This window comes from Mobula birostris, chromosome 25 (assembly GCF_030028105.1).
Source record: "Mobula birostris isolate sMobBir1 chromosome 25, sMobBir1.hap1, whole genome shotgun sequence".
Lineage (NCBI taxonomy): Eukaryota > Metazoa > Chordata > Chondrichthyes > Myliobatiformes > Myliobatidae > Mobula > Mobula birostris.
In genome coordinates this window covers 34,336,396-34,356,319 of record NC_092394.1, presented here as the reverse complement: position 1 = coordinate 34,356,319, position 19,924 = coordinate 34,336,396, and the positions used below count along the sequence as shown (strand labels likewise).

The 19,924-nt window shown below is 41.9% G+C and overlaps 1 protein-coding gene across 11 annotated transcripts in view; it reads right to left on the bottom strand.

Annotated features, from left to right (window-relative positions):
• auts2a (activator of transcription and developmental regulator AUTS2 a) overlaps window positions 1-19,924 on the bottom strand; it is a 1,190,979-nt gene that overhangs the window by 17,454 nt on the left and 1,153,601 nt on the right. For 8 of the 11 annotated variants that reach the window (XM_072242929.1, XM_072242934.1, XM_072242933.1 and 5 more), the window contains 4 exons: window positions 16,297-16,326; window positions 15,322-15,393; window positions 12,870-13,011; window positions 10,720-10,797 (listed from right to left, as the gene is read on the bottom strand). In XM_072242929.1, the coding sequence (XP_072099030.1) occupies window positions 10,720-10,797; window positions 12,870-13,011; window positions 15,322-15,393; window positions 16,297-16,326 (322 nt within the window). The remainder of the gene's footprint in view (window positions 1-10,719; window positions 10,798-12,869; window positions 13,012-15,321; window positions 15,394-16,296; window positions 16,327-19,924) is intronic. The other 3 variants (XM_072242932.1, XM_072242937.1, XM_072242935.1) reach the window with 2 other exon arrangements.

Genomic DNA, 19,924 nt, shown 5'->3' with positions numbered 1-19,924 from the left:
ATGCCTTGGACGTCTTTGATTAAGGTGACTGGTGACACCAAGAAGCAATTGAAATGCATAAGACCGAGCCACCATGCTCTCACTAGCTGTTAACAGTGCCATGGCCATGGTGGATTTTGACAGGTGTCTGGATGCCAGTCCTTGGCAAAACCTCTTCATTGCCCTTCTGATATGTTGCTTGGTATCCCTCAAAGGATAAAAAGTGCATCCACAGACTGATGTGACTCACATTTCTGGTACAATTCCACCAGGAAGACATTACCCTTTGCCTCCTCCTATTTCAAAAAACATAAATGCAAGAAGTTTTCTTGCAGTTGAAGCAGCAAACAACAATCATCAGTTGAAGCCTAAACCTTGGTGAACAAACGTAACCTCATAAAAACCCACACTTTCTATTCTTAATAGAGAAAATATAGAATGCAAGGGACATTCGGATGGGCACACGAATAGGCATGGAATGAAGGGATATAGACCATGGGCAAGCAGCTGGCATTAGCTTAGATTGGCATTACAGTTGGCATCGACATCATGGGATGTCCCTGTGCTGTACAGTTTTGTGTTCTACATAGGAGTCTATACAGCCTGTATAGGCTTATTTACACTTGGAAAATCAAACACAGATTGGGAAGTATTTTGGAGAATATTTCTGTCTAAGCCACAAACCTAACCCTGAGCTTTTGTTCTTCTGTCACTTTAATTCTCTGTCCTGCTCTCTCCTGGATCTTGGCTTCCTACTTTTCCAATGGAGCTTGGCACAAATGTATAGAACAGAACTTCTTTCCACAGGGTACCATGAGATTGCTCTGTGGGCCAGCAGAGACTTGATGGGCCAAAGTGGCCTCCTTCTATGTCAGAAATGAATAAGGAATAGACAATGAAAAGTTACCACATTCTAGTTTGCTCAAATGCAGATGGTACAGTGAGGTGTCACACAATATAGGGATCAAGGCTCGTGGATAAAATTCACTAGTCCACATGATATGTTGCATTTAGTCAAACCAAATGAACCTATATTGGTTCCAGTACAGAACAAGGATTACACACATGTCATAGTGTTGTCAACAACACCTGCATCATGAGAAGACCAAACATGCTCTGTGGCTGCTGGCCTTGAGAGGGAGAGAAATGAATTCCATTGGTCCTTTCCCAACACACAACCTCACTGGCAGAAAAGTAAAATGTATTGAAAATATCTTCCAGCTCTTATCAGAATAGGGCCCCACACATAAGCATTTATCACCACATTAACCTTGACATCTGTTGCAAAACAAAGTCTTCCCTGACAGGAGGTGCAATAAGTGACGTATTGCAGTGAAAAGATACTTATTAAAATGCAAACCTCTCACATAATACTCCTCGCTGATGAATATGGGCATGTGGTGAGAATCCTCTACCTTCTCCTCCTCCCACACTCCCTCTGCTCTGTCTCCCAGTAACAGTCTGTTCTAAGTAGGCTGCTTATACACCACACCATGTCTGATCATAATTGGTTTGTACATTAGTAGTTTCCACCAAAATGTCCCTCAACCCGTCACCTTGTTGATCCCAAAACCTTGAATCAATGACAAAAACACCAGATACTTGCAAGGTCTTAGGAGGAATCAACCAGCAATTCATCTTTACGTTACCGATGGGAATTCTACATAGAATTAATGAGGAAATGCGGGAGAGGCTTCAGGTTCAGAACATATAATCAATTAGGTGAGGTTAAGAGATGGTGTTAGATGAACCGCTGAGGTCAAAGCCACAGTGCTAATGATGAGATGTGTGTCATTTGACGCAATAAAGTCACCACAGTGCACAGTGGGCAATCGCTTTGCCATGGTAACACACTCAAGCCCCTGGTGATAGTGCTTGCCTGTGTTTGCAATCACCATCTTGAAGCACTAAAGATAACTGGGGCTTTCACAAAATAGTAGCAGCCCAAATTAAATGATCTAAACATAATGTTATGCGTTAACCCTTCATTAATTTCGAAGAGCATTAGAAATGTGTTTACATGTTTAAGGTGATGGCATTCTCTTAAGAAGTTAAGGTATTTGTTATTGGGATACTTCAATTGTTTTTAAATCATAAAATAGTCACAGAGTTGTACCGCACAAAAATAGGCCCTTTGGCCTTTCACATTCATGCTGACTTTTTTGCCATGTACACTAATCCCAGCTGTCCACATTACCACTATAAGCATCTATCTAAATAGTTCATAAACAGTAATTGCGTCTGATTCCACCATCACCTGTCCAACACCTCCAAATATCAACAACACTGTGTAAGAATCTTACCCCTCAGATACTGTTAACTGGATCAGACATCCTGTACAAATCAGAATTGAACATTACTATGCAATAGCCAAGTACAATCTTGGTCCCTCTATCACACCCCACTCCTTCCACCCCAACTATCTGCACAGTAAGTTATTATCTTGGTGGGTCCTGAAGGAGATGCACTGAGAATTAAATTCCCTAATCCCCACCTGACTTGCCCCTGAACCAGAGCACACAGGGCCTATCATCTCCTCATTGAAACAGGTGACAATTAAACTAGATTTCTCCTGGTGCAGATGAAGATCATCTGCAATGAAAATTCAGCAATGGTTGCACTGCCACCTCTTATCTGAGAACTAAGAGCAGAGGACCAATAACCATTAAAAGCCATGGGAGAAGTCATTGGAACATAAAAAATATATATAAGACTAAGGTTTTACGAAGACAAACTGTTCTGGAACTATAAACTGTCAATTCCATCATCTACGTCCATCTTTATACCATCCAACATGCAGCTGTGTATCATCGTGAACTCGTGTACTGTGCTTAGCTGAACTGATCATTGGGTTTGACTCACCTGGACAAGTCACTAACATGTGACTCAGCTCCAATTTTGAACTCACTTGATTTCTTGAATCAAACAAAGTAAACTCCCGAGGGTGACCACCTCTTGATGGGGTAACTAAGTGACTGGCTTGGCCACCCCATCAATACCCAATATACTCTAACGCAAATTGACCTTTCCACATGCACATCTAACCCTGATATTGACAATCGAGCTCCTCTCCCCAATACAAGTCCTCTACATATCCTGACAACTCTTAAAAAATGACTTAATAAATCATGAACAACACACAATCGATGTTTCAGGCCAAGACCCTTTATCAGGATTCATGACTTCAGGTCAAAGACTCTTAATTTACTCTTGTTTCTCTTCCCGAATATGTGGCCTGACATGCTGAGTGTTTCAAAACTCTTCAGTTTCAACCTTACATGTCCAGCGTAATCAAGTTCCCTCATTTTCATAATCCATTCTTGGCAATGTCTAAAGATTCCCTCATAGAAAAGAAAAATGGGATCTTCTTTGTACAGTGTCATGACAGTACAGAGAACATGGAGTGGTACAGCATAGGAAAAGGCCCCTTGGCCCATAATGTTGTGCCAAACTAATTAATTTCATAATTAATGCCCAATTAAGCTTCTCCCTTCTGCCTAAGCAATGTCCATATCCTTCCGTTTGCTGCAGATTTATGTGTCTATCTAAGAGCTTTATGAACAACTCCACCACTTTGCCTCTGCCACGACACCTCAGCACATACCAGGCAAACACCACTCTGTGTAAAAAAGAAACATGCCCCACACATCTCCTTTGAACTTACCCCCTCTCACCTTAAATGCATGGCCTATGGTATTAGACATTTCAACCCTGGGAAAAGATATTGCCTATCTATGCCTGCCATAATCTTACAAACATTAACAGATCTCCCCTCAGCCTTCGCCACTCCAGAGAAAACCCAAGTTTGACTAAACTCTCTTTATAGCATACGCTCTTTAATTCAGGCAGTACCCAGGTAAACAGCTTCTGCACCCTTGCCAAAACCTCCACATCCTTCCAATAATGGGGTGACCAGAACGGAATGCAGTAGCCTAGACTCACCCTAGTTAACGTTTTATGGAACTGCAACATAACTTCCTGACTCTTGAACTCAATTCCACAACTATTGAAGGCAAGCATGCCATAGGCCTTCTTTCCCACCCTATCAACCCGTGTAACCACCTTCAAGGAGCTACTGTCTTTGACCCCAGGATCCCTCTGCTCATCAACTTTCTTCAACTACCTTCTCTTTTTATTTGACCTCCCAAAGTGAAACATTTCACATTTGGCCAGGTTAAACTACATTTGCCATTTCTCTGTCCATATCTACAACTGATCTATATCCCGCTCAATCCTTTGCCAATCTTCTACACTATTCACAATGCCACCAACCTTCGCATCATCTGTAAACTTACTAAGCTACTCATCTAAATTTTCATCCAGTTCATAGACATAAAAATCCCCATTCAATTCCGGTGTTTGTACGTTCTCCCTGTGGGATTGTGTGTTTTCTTCAGGTGCTTTGGTTTCCTCACACAGTCCATTGATGTACTGGTTTGTAGGTTAATTGGTCATTGTAAACTGGCCCATGATTAGGTTAGGATTAAATCAGGGGTTGCTGGGCGGTGTGGCTCTAAGTACCCAAAGGGCCTATTCTGTGCTGTATCTCTAAATAAATAAACCAAACATTCCTTCAGGTCCTGGGGACTTATCCACCTTGAAATTCTTTAAGAGAGACAACACCATCTCCTTTGACTCAAAATGCCCCAGCACACTCCACACTGATCTCCCTAACCTCCACATACTTCTATGATGTAAAGTACTCATTTAGGACCTCAACCACATCCTCTGCTTCTGGGCACATATTCCCTCCTTTATCGATGGACAATCCTACTCGCTTCCTCGGTATCCTCTTGCTCATAAAGCATGCATAGAATGCTTTGGGATTCTCTTTAATCCGACATGCCAAGGACTTGTCATTGCCTCTCCTGATATTCCTACTTTGCTTCTTGAGTGCTTTGAATACTTCCCACATTGTGCCAATCTTCCAGTTATTCATTGGAGCGAACATTGCCAATATTGTTAATTATATTACCAAACATACTGGAACTATTAAGCTTTGCTAACATTCAGCTTCTGCTCTGGATTTTAGTTCAGCTGCTTCAATGTTGACAGTCAACGTTAAACTCAAACAAGAGTACTGGTAGCCATCTGCGTTCGCTTCTTACATATTCAGATCCAATCACTTCAATGAATTGAACATGTGGAAATAATGCAACCAGCAACTAATGCTCTTCTATGGGCTGCTAGCAATCAAAGAATAAATTCTTCCCCAATATTGTATCACAGATACACAGCCTGATGAAATAATTATATTTCATACAAGTCACATGATCGAGCAACTTCACTCATTCATTACTCTCAACCCCGATTCTGCTGACACAGATCAGGAATGAGTCCACCAATATGAAAGGACACTTGGCAGAATAAACTAGGTTTTGCAAAATCTCTAAACAATAAGCCAGGAACACATGATAATTAACAATCATGAAGAAAATTTGACCTATCTTGATAATTCCATCAAAGTTGCACATTCAAAGTCCTACCTTGAAAATTGCCCAGTGCACATCATAATTTGATGGATATCCCTGTGACAAATAACCCATTAGTAGTTTGGTGCCTATCCCATAACACCACCTAAATGATACAGAGTTTATGTGCAAAGAAGTATCTCACTGACATTTGTCAAATACTCCAGCCAAGCTCAAGAAGTACCTCTGCTCTTGTAAGGAAGAATCTCTTACTGGGGAGAGTGGGTTTGCATGAAGTACACCAACCTTTCGATACAATGCATATTCCTTGAAGAGCTGGCCCTACACAGGAAAGCCAGTTCAGTGAAGGGAGTAGATGATGGGCATTAGGTGAAGGGGCTGACACCTGCTTCAGACACAGACACAGACACGAGTACCTCGGCACTCTCTATACTCTCAATAAGTGGAAAGCGTCAGAACACTTACAACACTGACCTATACGCCATTATTGGAGGAGTCAGTGCCAGTTTTATACCTCAAACAACAGGAATTCTGCAGATGCTGGAAATTCAAGCAACACACATCAAAGTTGCTGGTGAACGCAGCAGGCCAGGCAGCATCTGTAGGAAGAGGTGCAGTCGACGTTTCAGGCCGAGACCCTTCGTCAGGATCTGACGAAGGGTCTCGGCCTGAAACATCGACTGCACCTCTTCCTACAGATGCTGCCTGGCCTGCTGCGTTCACCAGCAACTTTGATGTGTGTTGCCAGCTTTATACCTCATATCTTTGCCAATATATTATTAATCATTGTTACGAACTTCATATTTATTTTTATGACGGTTTAAACTCTACCTGCTCAAAGCTATAGTTGTTGGTGATGCATATTATTGAGCACTATGAGCTCAGCGGTGCCACCGTCAGGCACTTCAGCAGTACTGCCATAGTCAAATTATACAAGAAACTCCCGTGCTCTTTTTAAATAAATTTGGGTGCCACCAGCCAGACCAGCATTTAATGCTCATCCCTAATTGCCCACAAGAAATATGCAGCAAGTCACCTTGCTGAATCTTGCACTCTTGCAGGCTCTGTGATAAATGTACTCTTACAGTGATGACAAGGGAGCACCCAATTTCCCTCGGGATCAATAAAGTATATCTATCTATCAATGGAAGCCCAAGTGTCAGAATGGTATGAGGCTCAAAGGTGAAGATGCTCTGATGGCTTTGTGCTTCCTTGGGGCAGAGACCACTATGTGAGAGCTGCTGTCAAGTTGTTACAGAATCTTGCAGACGGTACACACCGAGGCCACGTTCTTCTTTGGTTGCTGCTTGGTATGGATGGTTTCAGCGCTGATCAGGGATGATGCTTTTACTGAATGGTGTCGAGCAACGAGGTACTACACTCATCTACACACACGCAGTGCATGCCCGCACCTTCCTGACTTTTACCCTGTAGATGTGGAAAGGTTTTAGGCTATCATAAGTTGACTCATTTGCTTCCCAGCTCTACTGACAAGATCACAAGCTTGCAGAAGGTGTGTGTGTGTGTGTGTGTGTGTGTGTGTGTGTGTGTGTGTGTGAGAGAGAGAGAGAGAGAGAGAGATTAAATGCAGTTACTGTCCAATGACAACCACATCAATTTATGTTAGTGACAGTGTTGAACATCTAAAGGAAGTGAAACAATTCTCTCTCATTGGGGGCCGTCACTTCCTCACGCTATTGTGGCACAAACTTTCAACCCAGGTCTGAACATCGCACGGATCTTCTGCGCAGAAATAAAGACTCTGTGCAGCAAGAGTCTCTTGTTACAATAAAACAAGTTGCATTTGCCGCAATCATCTCCACAAATGATCTTGTGATGGAGCGATAGTCATTCATGGCATAGCTGAAGGCAGCTGAAACCAGGACCTTTTCAAACAGGTTTGGGGGTCACCAGCAAGACCAGCATTTACTGCCCATCCCTAATTGCTCACCTTGCTGAATCTTGTCCTGAGGAACCCATGGGGCTGAGAGGATTGACCCCTAACAACCACAACCATCTTTCAAGGCAGAGCTTTGTCTTTAGCGCCCACTGGCTTCAATTTTATTGGGACTGCTTGATGCCATGCTCACAACAAATGTTGCTGTGACATCGAGGTAAGTCACTCCACCCCCTGATCTTTCGTCAGCCCTGAATTCAGCTTTGTTCTGTACGGGGTAAAGGCTGTGATTATATGCAGCTGAGCGGTCCATGCAGATCATCAGTCAGCAGATCACTGGAGTGTAATTGTCACTTGATAGGACTGCTGGAGGCCCGGTCCATCAACAGCTGCGTTCTGCTGTTGTTGAGGATTTTCCTGGACCCTCTTCCTCCCACTTACTCTCTGATCATCCTTGGGAGATGTGGATAAAACCTGATTGAATGTGGTCTGGGGGAGTGCGAATTGTTTTTTATGGTAATTTACAATAATTTTTTTTAAGTCTTGCACTGTACTGCTGCCTCAAAGCAAAAGATTTCACTACATATGTCAGTGACAATAAACCTGATTGTGATTCTAACTCACTCTGCCTATTCCATAGAGCTTTGTAACTTAGGAATCAGAAATGTCTATTAAAAAAAAACAAATAAATAATGCAAAAGAGTACAATAATAGTGAGTTGGTGTTCATGGGTTTACTAACTGTTCAGAAATCTGATGGCAGAGGGACAAATTGAGTTCTTAGCTGTAGCTCCACTAAGCCGAACCATGTAATCGCCAGGTCTCTTTGCTGGTCCTCCTGGCGTCCATCTACTCTCATTGCATTTGGGTTAACTGCACATTTTAATGATGAAGTGAGAGATTCAAGTGTCTGCTTGATGGGACTTTGGCATCATTGGCAAGGGTAAAATGTACAGTATGCTCATAATTGCCCCAGAGATCGTAATAGTGAGCCACCTCCTTCAGCTGTTGCAGTCCCTCTGGTTGAGGTCTTCGCACATTGCTGTCGTGAGGGGAATTCCAGAATTCCAGCGGAAGGAAAGGCAATATTGTCAGGATGGTATGTGGCCCAGAGGGGAATCTGCAAATAGCAGTGTTCCTGTCAAGCTGTCACCATTCTTGTCAGGCTTGTGATTTGCAGGGTGTATTTCATTAGGTTCTGGGCATACATTACAGGGCTTTGGACGTCAGGAGGTGAGTCACTACCAATAGGAAACCCAGCCTTTGATCTCACTTGAAAGTTATCTGGCTGGTTCAGTTGACCTTCTAGCCAGCTTTAACCTTTATGATGTTGGAGTTCAGGTACCTAGTGATGCCAATGCCACTGAATTTGTTGGTTAGACTCTTCCTTGTCAGACATGGTCATTTTGTGGACTCTTTGGTTGCATACTGTGGTGCAACACAATTCTGCTGACGGTCCACCAAATGTCAGCGTTGCTTCAGAAGAGAACGAGCAGTTCAATACTGAGCAATCTCATTTACCATTGCTGACAGGATTTCACCACATGCTGGAGCATGCATGGAGTCTCTCACCCTAGGTTCCCATCAATACCAACTTTTTTTGTTGCCATGGAGATACTCAGATGACTGCATGAACTTCCTAGGCCAGCTTCTATACCAAGGGATTTGCAACTGTGTGAGCGTCTTCATTTAACCTATCACGTTTCCCTGCTCCTAAGGAAGCTTGCAGGGCATGAGGAATAATCCTTAAGTATTTCAAGGAGCAAATCAAGCAAAATATCAACATTCAGAAAATAGCATTTTTCAACGTGCTTTGCATTGCCACTTTATAAAAGGATTGGCGTGGGGGAATATTGTGTTCCGACACAACCACCACATCTCGTCCAGTCACTAGATAAAGAGTCACAAGATACTGCAAGATGCTGGCATCTGGAGCCATATTATAAACTGCAGGAATTCAGAAGGCCAAGAGGCAGCATTGGTGCAGGCAAAGAGACAGTCAAATTTTTGGCTCAAGACCCAGCCATCTGGACAGAATACAGAGGGGAGATAGCCAATATAAAGAAATGGGAGGGGGGGGGGAGTGAGACAGGAGCTGGCAGATCCTGGTCAGGAAGGGATACATGTAAGAAGAGCCTGCTCCCTTTCTAATTAACTGCTGACAGTATTGATGTGTGGTAGGGAGGCCAATTGGTGGGACAGAGTTGTTTGGTACAACAACAGCATGGCAGACTATCAAGGGTTGATAACTCCACCCAGCTGTGCTTTCTGCACCCGTTCCACAGCCCCTATCACAACCAACTTGATCTACTCCATCTACAATCTTAAATAGTCACTCCCCTGTTGTTGCTGCGCAGTGCTGTGATGCATACCACAACCAAAATACGTCGCATTATACATCCAGGCTATTCCCCAACCTCGATGAACAAGATGGATAAGGATCATGGGAACACCACCATCTTGCCTTGGACCAGCATAGCTGTTTCTTTGTCAGCAATGCAACTAAATATTCTGTACCTCTCAACCCAACATTCCTACAGGAATTTCTTCTCCAGGTAAGACCACAGAGGCCTCAGGATTTCAACTCACTGCCACTTTCTCAGGGTAGTTAGCGATGTGCAAAAAAAAATGCTGGTCTGGCTAGCAATGTCTGCATTCTGTAAAATCACTAAAGAAAACAAATTACACTGGGCAGCCAGCTGAGGTTTTTCAAAGATTTCCAAGGACTTGTTTCTAACTTTAAAAGGAAGCATACTTCACACCATAAGAAAGCCTCCAGCAATCCTCTGACCTGCCGCCCAACTCCTTCATCCCTCCAGGTACCTCATTCCTTGTGCCTGGCGAAATGTTTGTTGAAAATGCCAAAGCAGTAACACCAGCTTGGTCTCAACAGCGCCATCGTCTGACACTGTATGCCACTGCAGGCTATCAGCACAGATGATTGAATCCTTGCTTCCGCCTTGTCACAAACACCATTTCTGAATGTAAATATGGGTAAATCACACTTGACAGTTTATCTAGCAAGGTTCATTCTGTGACACTCTGACCGAATGAATGTATGTAAAATATTTTTGAGCAATCATGGGAGGGCTAACGTGCATGAAGATACATTATTTTTAAATGTAATTTTCTATCTGTAACTGTCTAAGGCAATTTATACAACTTAGCAGGTTGCTATCCACTGATGAACAATTTAAATGAGACATGAGATTTACATGGAACTGTACACTTAAACAGAGTATTATTATTTTACGTTACACATTCAGCAAGACCCACAGAACTAGCTGCACCAAATGTGGATGTTTCAGTCCAATACACACTTTGGCAGAGCAGGCATTCCTTGCTGGGAATTGCTTCAGACAGTGAGCTGGCTACCCGAGAATTCCCCACGGATTGGCCGTGCCATGATTACCTAAGTGAGCAGCCGGACTCAGGAAGCTGTTGTGATGAGGCGAAGGTCCAAAGGGATTTCCAGTTGGATGTGTGGTGCCTACAAACAAACAGCATGGTTAGTTTTCTGCCGGGTTCCTCCAGGGAAGCACTTTGCACGTGAGCCATTCAAACTGCATCAGTCTGCACTTGGCCTGCAAGAACTACTTCACAAAATAGAGCACAGCATAAACAGTCACCTCTTGAAGATGTAATGGAGACTGTGTGTGTGTGTGTGTCATTATAGTTACCCCTAAGCACATCTGCATTTATCTAATATCAAGCTGTGAGTTTAATTGCAGGATCGATCCATGAGAACTTAAGAAATTGAGCTTTATGGCCTCCTCAAGCCTGCTCTACTAGTGAATAAGATCAAAGTCAATCTGACTGTGGTTTCAGCTCCACATCTTTATTCTCTATAACTATCGACTCATTTAAGAATCATTCCTTCTCAGCCTTGTTTATAATGGCCTTCAATGATCCACAATTCTCCCTGAAATGTTTTCTCATCTTCATCTTAAATTGTTGACCCCTTGTTTGAAACTGATTTCCTTGGATCTAAATGTCCCTATTTGTGTATTCATCCAATAAAATACATTTAAAATCTTTGGCAAAAACAGGCTCTACCTCCTCAACCTTATCTCACAAGATGTTACAGCGAAGCTTCGCTAGCCTGCCTCTAGTACAAGCATTGTTGTTGGTCCTTTTTGTGCCTTGGCAGCACCTTTGCTGTTTCCTTAGCATCTGACTGTTTTTTACAAGGCCGAGTTGCTAGCTCGATGCTCAGCCCAGCACAGATGGAAAGCGTGCAAGGAGCCGGCCAGATTCGAACTCGAGACCGTTTGCCTCGAAGTCCGGTGCTGATGTCGCTACATCACCAGCCAGAGTAAGCACAAGCATATTCATCCTTAAATAGAGACCAAAACTACACTGCACTCTATGAGCTCTCTCACCAATGCTCATGCTGTTATCTTAAGACTTCCATACTTTTAAACTCTATCCCTGTTGCTATGAGGGCCAACATTCCACCTACATTCCTAATTGTTGTATCTACATCCAGGTTAGTGGAATATCCCATCTTCCCTTGTGAAACATTTTTGCAGAATTCATCAGCTTGCCTGTGTTATCCATTTAAACATAATGGCTTTTGGTCACTGAACAGAATGAAAAATGGCCTACAAGCAGCAGATAGAGAAATGAAGGGTCAGGTAAGACAGGTAAGCACAGGTAGATTCAGGAGACAATCGGGAAAAAGATGCATCAGCGGAGAGAGAGGGAGAACAGACAGACAGAGACCAAGAAAAAGGGAAGAGATAAACACACAACTTCATGAATTTTGCTCCAAAATATTGGGGCTTTGATATCCCATTTGATAGTCTTTCCTAAAGGATAAGCAGAGGAGTTTATAATCTTTAACGTGCTTATGAAAAACACACAGAGGTACCAGAAAACTCCAGGGGAGAGGATGTCGAGCTATAGGAAAAGAAAAGCCATAATTCACAGGGTCATAGACTCATATATCTTTCTAAATCTTTCCTATCCCACATTGCTGTCTAAGTGCTTTGAACTCTTATTCACGTACCTGTCTTGTTGACTGTTCAAAGAGAAAAATTTGCCTTTATTTAAACACCTTCCAAGTACTTTCTTATATAAATACTGCTGGTGGAACAACAAAGGAAGTCATCTCTCTTTTCTGCCCAAATTTAGCCCTATAAATGGATTCCTTGTGGTAGCTTTGTGTGTGCAAGTTGCTACAGCAATTCAAGCAGCGGTGATTTCACTTCAAAAGATAGTTGGCAGTGCTGCTGTCTATAAATATAAGGCATTCTTTACAGATACAGGCATTAAGAAAAATGAATAGCTTTAAATGGAACAAAATAGTTATAAATATGCATGGAATTAGTAGTATAATTTTCCTTACAAGGACTTTTCTCTGCTGCACAGGATCAGACTGGCGAATGCAGAGGAATGCAGTCCATGCTGAATGCCCATGGTGCCATCTAGTGGTAATTATACTGATAACAGGACTGTTGGTGTCACAGGGAAGTTCATGGTTTGATGGCCACATAGCGCAGACATTGGCAGCTTGTGATCCCTGAGCAGACAATTACACAGCTAACATCTCTTCCTTACCAGCAGTGGAGAAAAGGGTTGCAGGCCGAGCCAACTCATGAGGGTGATGGATAGCTCCAAACATGTTGGGGCCAGGTGGCCTGCTCAGGAACTCAGGCTTCAGGCCGAAGTCAAGTTTGTGTGGATCTGACTGTATCTGTTGCTGCAAGAAAAAAAACACACAAAACAGCCTGTTACCTTTCCCCTTGTTCAACATTCCTTTCAAAAGTCTTTCCTATCTGTACTGTCAGTACCAGTGGGAGGAGGGACGGGCAAAATTCTAGCACACAAATTTTGAAAGAATACTGAAAAACAACACAATTCACTCAGCACTGACTTTTGTTTATCGTCTAATCTGAATTCAAGGCTGCTGAAGTCATCAAATACTTGGCAATAAAGGCAATTTTACGTTAATTCTGGTTAACTCTATATAAAGGTCCTCCAAGCTGTCAAACACTTGTGCTATGCACTGTCCGTACATACAAACAAGCGTCTGGCAGGGTGGCAAAATGGATTTTACAGTTTCAGGCCAGGCGTCACCTGCCACGTGGGAACTTGGTTTACGCCTGCAGTTCGGGTTACAAACAGTTCACAGAAATGGAATCCTGCTGTAAACTGCATTTGATTTGTTCACTAAGAGAACACTTTGAGTTGTCAAGAGTCCAAGGAGAGGTTCCATTACTGTGGAAGGGTGCAGGCTCTGGGTCTGGAATCAGAGGCCAGACCAAGTCAAGCTCATGAAGTTCCTTCCCTAAAGTACAGAAACATCTTTGAGTTTTCAGGACAGTCTAGTAAATTACCTGATAAGTAGTTCTTTATTCCAGAATACAAATAGAGCTTGAACTCACTGTTTTGTTAAGAGACACAGCATGGTAACAGGCGGCTTCTGCCCAACGACCCTGCACCTCTCGGATACATTCACAACGCACCCAGTCATGGGGAGAATGTACAAACCCCGTACAGACAGCGGCAGAATTGAACCCGGGTCACTGGCACTGCAATAGCTTTACGCTAACCACTACACTACCATACTGCCTACATGTCTCTGGACTATCAGTTTATACTACTCTCTAACAGTATCTTCCATAACTTAGAACAAACCGGATGTCGATAGAACAGTATAGTTCCTGATTGAGATGAGGTTCTAACTGCATAGCATTAAAATGAAACAGGGCACAGGATAATTTTCTTTGTGATGCTTTTTTACTTTTTTACCATTTTCTTTGGCTGGGACCTGCAAAGATAGATTTTCCACCACTGCGCCTTTTGGTGTAATGTGTCCAGGTCAGACAGAGTTGAATACATGGACACTAATTGCCAGCATTTTTGAATCATCAGCGTGGTTAAATATATGTAAGTAAGCACTAGAGTTAGGGTTAGTTACACCATTATTATTGTGGGATCAAACTTTTACCACTTCAAACTCTATTTGTTCACTCCAAAGTACTAAATGTCCAGAATAACCCCCCACTTTTACTCTATACTACAATGTACCTGAACTTTACAGCAGTATGCCCAACTCCAACTGGGTGTGATTTTCCATATTAATGATTCCAGAATTGCAGTGAAAAATTAGTCCAGTGTCATGATGAGTTCTTTCCAGGAATTATAAGTGACATCAGCCTAGACTGGAAGTCCTGTGATGTTTAGCAGCGGGAATGAGAAGTGATGAAAGATTTGATCAAATGCAGCAGGGAGTGTGGAGGTAAAGAACTTTAAGAGGCTTAAGTATCTCACTGTGCCTTATTCTGACTGTCGAAAGTAGCTTCCATTGTGATTGGTTACTTAAAAGCTGCTGCAGCTTTTCTCACTGGATAACTGCCTGGTGTCCAGTTGCAAATATCCTGTGTATATAAAATAGCACATGGAAGGGGCTTGTTCTTTTCTTCCTTTAAGACATGATCATTGGGAAGGATTGATCTGCACGCACTTTTAACTAAGTATGTTTGCTCAACGTGCGTATGTCTGTTGAGTATTCGGCTTTGTAGTGTCGGTAGCTTGGGGGACATGAAAGTTTGGTCAAATTTTTACTGTTTATAAATAATTAATGTATATACCTATTCACAGAGGGTGCTTTCTGTATCACTGGCCAGACCCACGAACCTGACTGTACACTCACAGTGTGTTTGGAACCTTCCAACCATAATGGACCACTATAATGGCTTTTTAGTACAATTCAGCAAATCGCTATACACCATTGGTAGAAAGCTCTGAAATAGCTGGAAAAGTAGATTACAACAAGAAAAAAAGATACATAACGTAGGGAGATGGACAATGACACAGTTGCAGGAAAGCCATTAGAATTAAGTCAGCTCTATAGGTTGCTTAACTGGTGCAGTTTAAAACATCCACTCCCTGCAATCAGGACAGCCCCTGTAACTCCCTCCTGAAAGCTGTGCATGGCAAAAACAGGGCAATTAAGGTAGCACTCATAAGGGAGCTTACAACCATGAAATCCTGAGTGAATACTGACCTTGACTTTCTGCTGATGATGATATATCTGCCACGCTATGTGAACATGCATGGCACACCACTTGCCAGGCTTCTGCAGAAGGAAACACATTTAAAATTATAGTTCAACTTTCTTTACAACAACCCCTGACAGTGTGAATTTTGGCTCACACCTCCAGTAAAGAGGTCCACTCACAGAGACTCCTTTGATTCCCCTCCATACATCATTGTGTTTCAAACTCCATTCTAAAAGCTGCTGACACAGGTTGCTACTATTACCCAGTGCAATCTAACCATTCTACATTTCAGCAACAAAATTCAAGATTGCAAATTTCTAGATCTTCAAGTCCATTGACTTTTTTTTAAATGAAGTGGGCAACTCATCTGACTACCTTAAAAAAAACAAACCACCTTTGTCCTAATGGGCCCACTCAGCTTCCAATTGGCCTTCCTATTGCAAGGCGTTGGCATTTTAACACTGCATAGACCCCACACACTTTGTTCATCAATGTTCTGATCCAACTTTCAATTCCTTCAACCACATCTCCACCACCCTTTTAAATGCACTGAACAGCACTCACTCTTGTTTTTTTTAAATACTAAAAAATGTCATTCAAATTTCCTTGCAATGCAAATCACCATCAGTGCATTACTGCTTTGCTGTGAAACCATATCAATGCATGGCCCTCCCTACCAAGTGCACCATCAGTCTTTGGATTTCGGATGTGATTTCATCTGCTGTGCAATTCCAGCAGAAATCATGTAAGACAGAGCAAATGACTCCACAGGCAAAGTGGCCGATGAATTTCTAGACTGTCACAAAACGACCTGAGAATACTCACATGGTCACACTTCACTCTGTTTTCAATCACATAATTCTGAAATAAACAGGGCTGTGCAATCTAATTTCCAGCCGTAATTTCTCAATCATTCACTTATCTTTCACTAACAGAAGGGACAAATGGAGAGATTATAACTTCAGACGAAAGATTCTTACCCTCAGCATTGGTCTGAATGGATCTGTCAACTGCAAATAAAGAGTGGCAGCTCAGTTACACGCTTGTCAGTCAAAGCATAACAATAATTGCAATTTTTATTACCTCGTCAGTCAGTAATTTAAAATGTTAACATTTTACTTTTAGATGAAACATTATTAGAAAATATAATCATCATCTTTTTATACAATTGTGACCTTCTGCTCGTCATTAATAATTTTAGGTATGGAGAACTCTTTAGGCATATCTCCACTGAATTGGATCCTTTTGAATGCCCAAAACAATTCTAAAATGTGACCTCTTCTTTACTAGAATCTGATTGAACAGAATAATTGAGCCTTTAACTCATTTCATTTTACGACTTTAGGTCCTGTTCAAAATTAAACTCAGGTTTGCTTATGGTGGAAATCAAGAGCAACACACACAAAATGCTGGAGGAGCTCAGCTAATCAGGCAGCACCTACAGAGGGATATCATTCTTCTACTTAAATGAGCTTGACTTGTTAAGTTTCTCCAGCATTTTGGGCCTGTTGCTCAGCTTTGCTAAACCAGATCAGTTTTAATTTGCATGAACATTCACTTTAGCATCTACTGTTAATTCTGCCAGCACTTTCTTTCCAGGGTCACAACCTAATTTAATGGTGCCAGTTGATTTGATCTGAAGTTGAGAATGACTATTCGACCACTCCTAGCTTACCAGACAAGATGGTCAATTTAACTGGTCGTGGTGTATTTTGATTCTAGTAATTCTCTCCCAGACTGTCACTTAAGTTTGTGTGAGGATCGTCTTCCCTGACATCATCCTACAGTTGCCTTTACCCAGACTGAATAATTCCCGTTTATGAATGAAAACAATATAATCAACGTTAAACCAACATTACTGCTTTACAGAGATATTACAAGGGCAGGAGATAACACACCCCAAATGTGAGGAAGAGGCAAAAAGAGGTTTACATTTTAAAAGTCAGAAATTGGATCCCATTCCCCCACCCCCCCCCTTCAACTCAACACCTTCAGTTTTAGTTTTTTTAATCTATTTGCATGCCTTGAATTTTACTACAGGGGGGAGGGCTGGGTTTGCCAGTGACAAGTCATGAACAGATGCTTCCAGCCAAAGTTCAACCTTTCTGAATTAATGTGACTTTTTCACCCTTCCTCTCTTTCCTGTTGAACCAGCAAGGCATCCCAATCTTGCAAATTGTGTAACAAAAAAAAACAACTTGGAATGAGGTGGTTCAGGTTTCCAATTCAGCTCAATTCACTAGTTGGAATAACCTTTAACACCTACACCTCCCTCATAAATATCATGGTCAGTGTTTCTGTGGTGAAAGGGAACTATTCGTGTTTGTGCTTTCTGATGTTCTTCTATTTCTGCTTCGCTATTCAAATTAGTGAAACAAATTAAAACAAGTGTTTCACAATCTATTCTGATCTATATTATTGAAAGTAAGGAACGATGAAGGAATAGGGAATTACAAGGATAAAAATTACTCCTTTTTCCTGTGGACAATAGTTGGATACTGGAAGGCCTGGGTAGAGCGGACCTGGGGAGGGTGTTTTCATCAGGAGGGTCTAGGATCCAAGGACAGAGCCTCAGAATAAAGAGGTGTCCCTTTAAGATTGAGATGAGATGGCTTTTCAGCTAGATGTTTGTGAACCTGTGGAGTTCATTGCCACAGCGGGCTGTGGAGTTCAAAGCATTAGTGTATTTAAGGCAGAGATTGATAGGTTCATGATTGATAAGGGGGTTAATAGTTACGGAAAGAAAGATAGAGTCATAATGCACAGAAATAGGCCATTTGGAGCATCTTGTCCATACCGAACTGTTATTCTGCCTAGTCCTGTCTGTATCTGGGCCACAGCCTTCAAAGCCCTCACAACCAGGTACTTATCTAAACTTCTCTTAAACGGCACAATTGAGCCCACATCCATCACCTCCGTTGGCAGCTCATTCCACACTCCTGCCACTGTCTTGAGTGAAGAAGCTCCTCCTCAGGTTCCCATTAAATGATTCACCTTTCGTCCTCAGTTTGAGTACCCCCCCCCCCCAACCACAGTGGATAAAATACACTTGTATTTATCCTAGCTATATCCTTCACAATTTTGTATATTTCTGTCAAATCTAGTAGGAGAATTGAGAAAGGGGAATGGGATCTTAAAAAAATCAGCCATGATTGAATGTAGGAGCACACTCAATAGGCTGAAAGGCCTATTTCTTTTTGTATCTTATGGATAAGCGCCCTTACCAAATTAAAGCACTGTGTGAATCATTAAGTGGTTTAATGTATTATACGATGATGAACTGCATACAGTTTGATACCATGAAAGGAATATTTTACTATACATTCCAGCATATAACTTAATGGGCATAACCAACCTTCTCTACACACATGGACCTTATAAACAGAACACCATTCAGTGTAACCTAGCCTAATTCTTTTCATCTGTGTTGGATCAAACTTCAAAAGCACAGATTGTTAAGTGTGAATTTTACACACACCATGACTTCTCTCCAGAATTGGAAACTACATTTAAAAGTTTCCAGGATTTCCTCTGCTCTGTAACGGTCATTGTACAGGGCTTCAGATCAAGCTGCTTCCAAAAACACAAAGGCATTCTCATCAGATTAACTGCCTAACAAGAGATCAACAACCAGAGTATTTTGAAAACAAAAAAAACATTTGCCTTTATAAAGGATGTCTAATGCAGTATATATGCCCCACAGTATTTCACAGGAGAGTTATCATATTAAATACGACTCCAAACCATAAATTAAAACTGATGTTCTGGGAATCCTAGAACCCTGGTGTTAGTTTGCTAAAGGTCTGCCTGTCAGTGGTGAGTGATTATAATTGGAGAAGTACACGGGACCAGATCTGGAGGAAGGTGGAGAAAGATTGAGAGGGTGGAGGAAGCTACTGAGATACATTAGGAATGTGGCCATAGTGAGATCTAAAAAGGATGAGAATTTTAAAACCAAGCTGGTCCGAAGATTACTGTAGATCAGTGAGTTCAACTAAACTGATAGATGGAACTTGACGAAGATGAATGATTAGCTTTTACTGCACTGCAGATCATGGACTTTCTTGCAGGTTTTGGTGGGTGGAGGGTCCAGATGCCTTTTTTTGCTGAAGTAAGTGGAGGAGGGTCATTGCTTTACTGCTGTCTGTACATGGGAGGGTGGAGTGGGGGGGGGCTTAGGGGTTCTAACAATTTTTACTGTCACTCATTCTTTGGGGCACTTTTCTGTATTTTGCGGATGTCTGCAAAGAGAAAGAGTTTCAGGATGTATATTGTATAAATTAAACTACTGAACTCTTTCAATAAGCTCAAGTTTAATTAAGATGCCAAAATAAGGGCAGCCTATGATACACAGCTTATGCTTTATCAAAATAGAAGCATTTTTCACTGAATGAAAGAAACCCTCATAAATGTTCTGTCAATAATGCACATCATCACATGCGCCTCTTCCACTTAACTCAAGTCTCCCTCTGATCTCATTTTCTTCCATTTGCCTTTTATATAAAAACTGCTGCAGCTAAATATTTGGAAACAAACTAATGTTCTGTGTAATACTGGGGGTAATGCTAGTCTGACCTTTTGCACGCTGCTTTAGAAGAGCAAGAAATC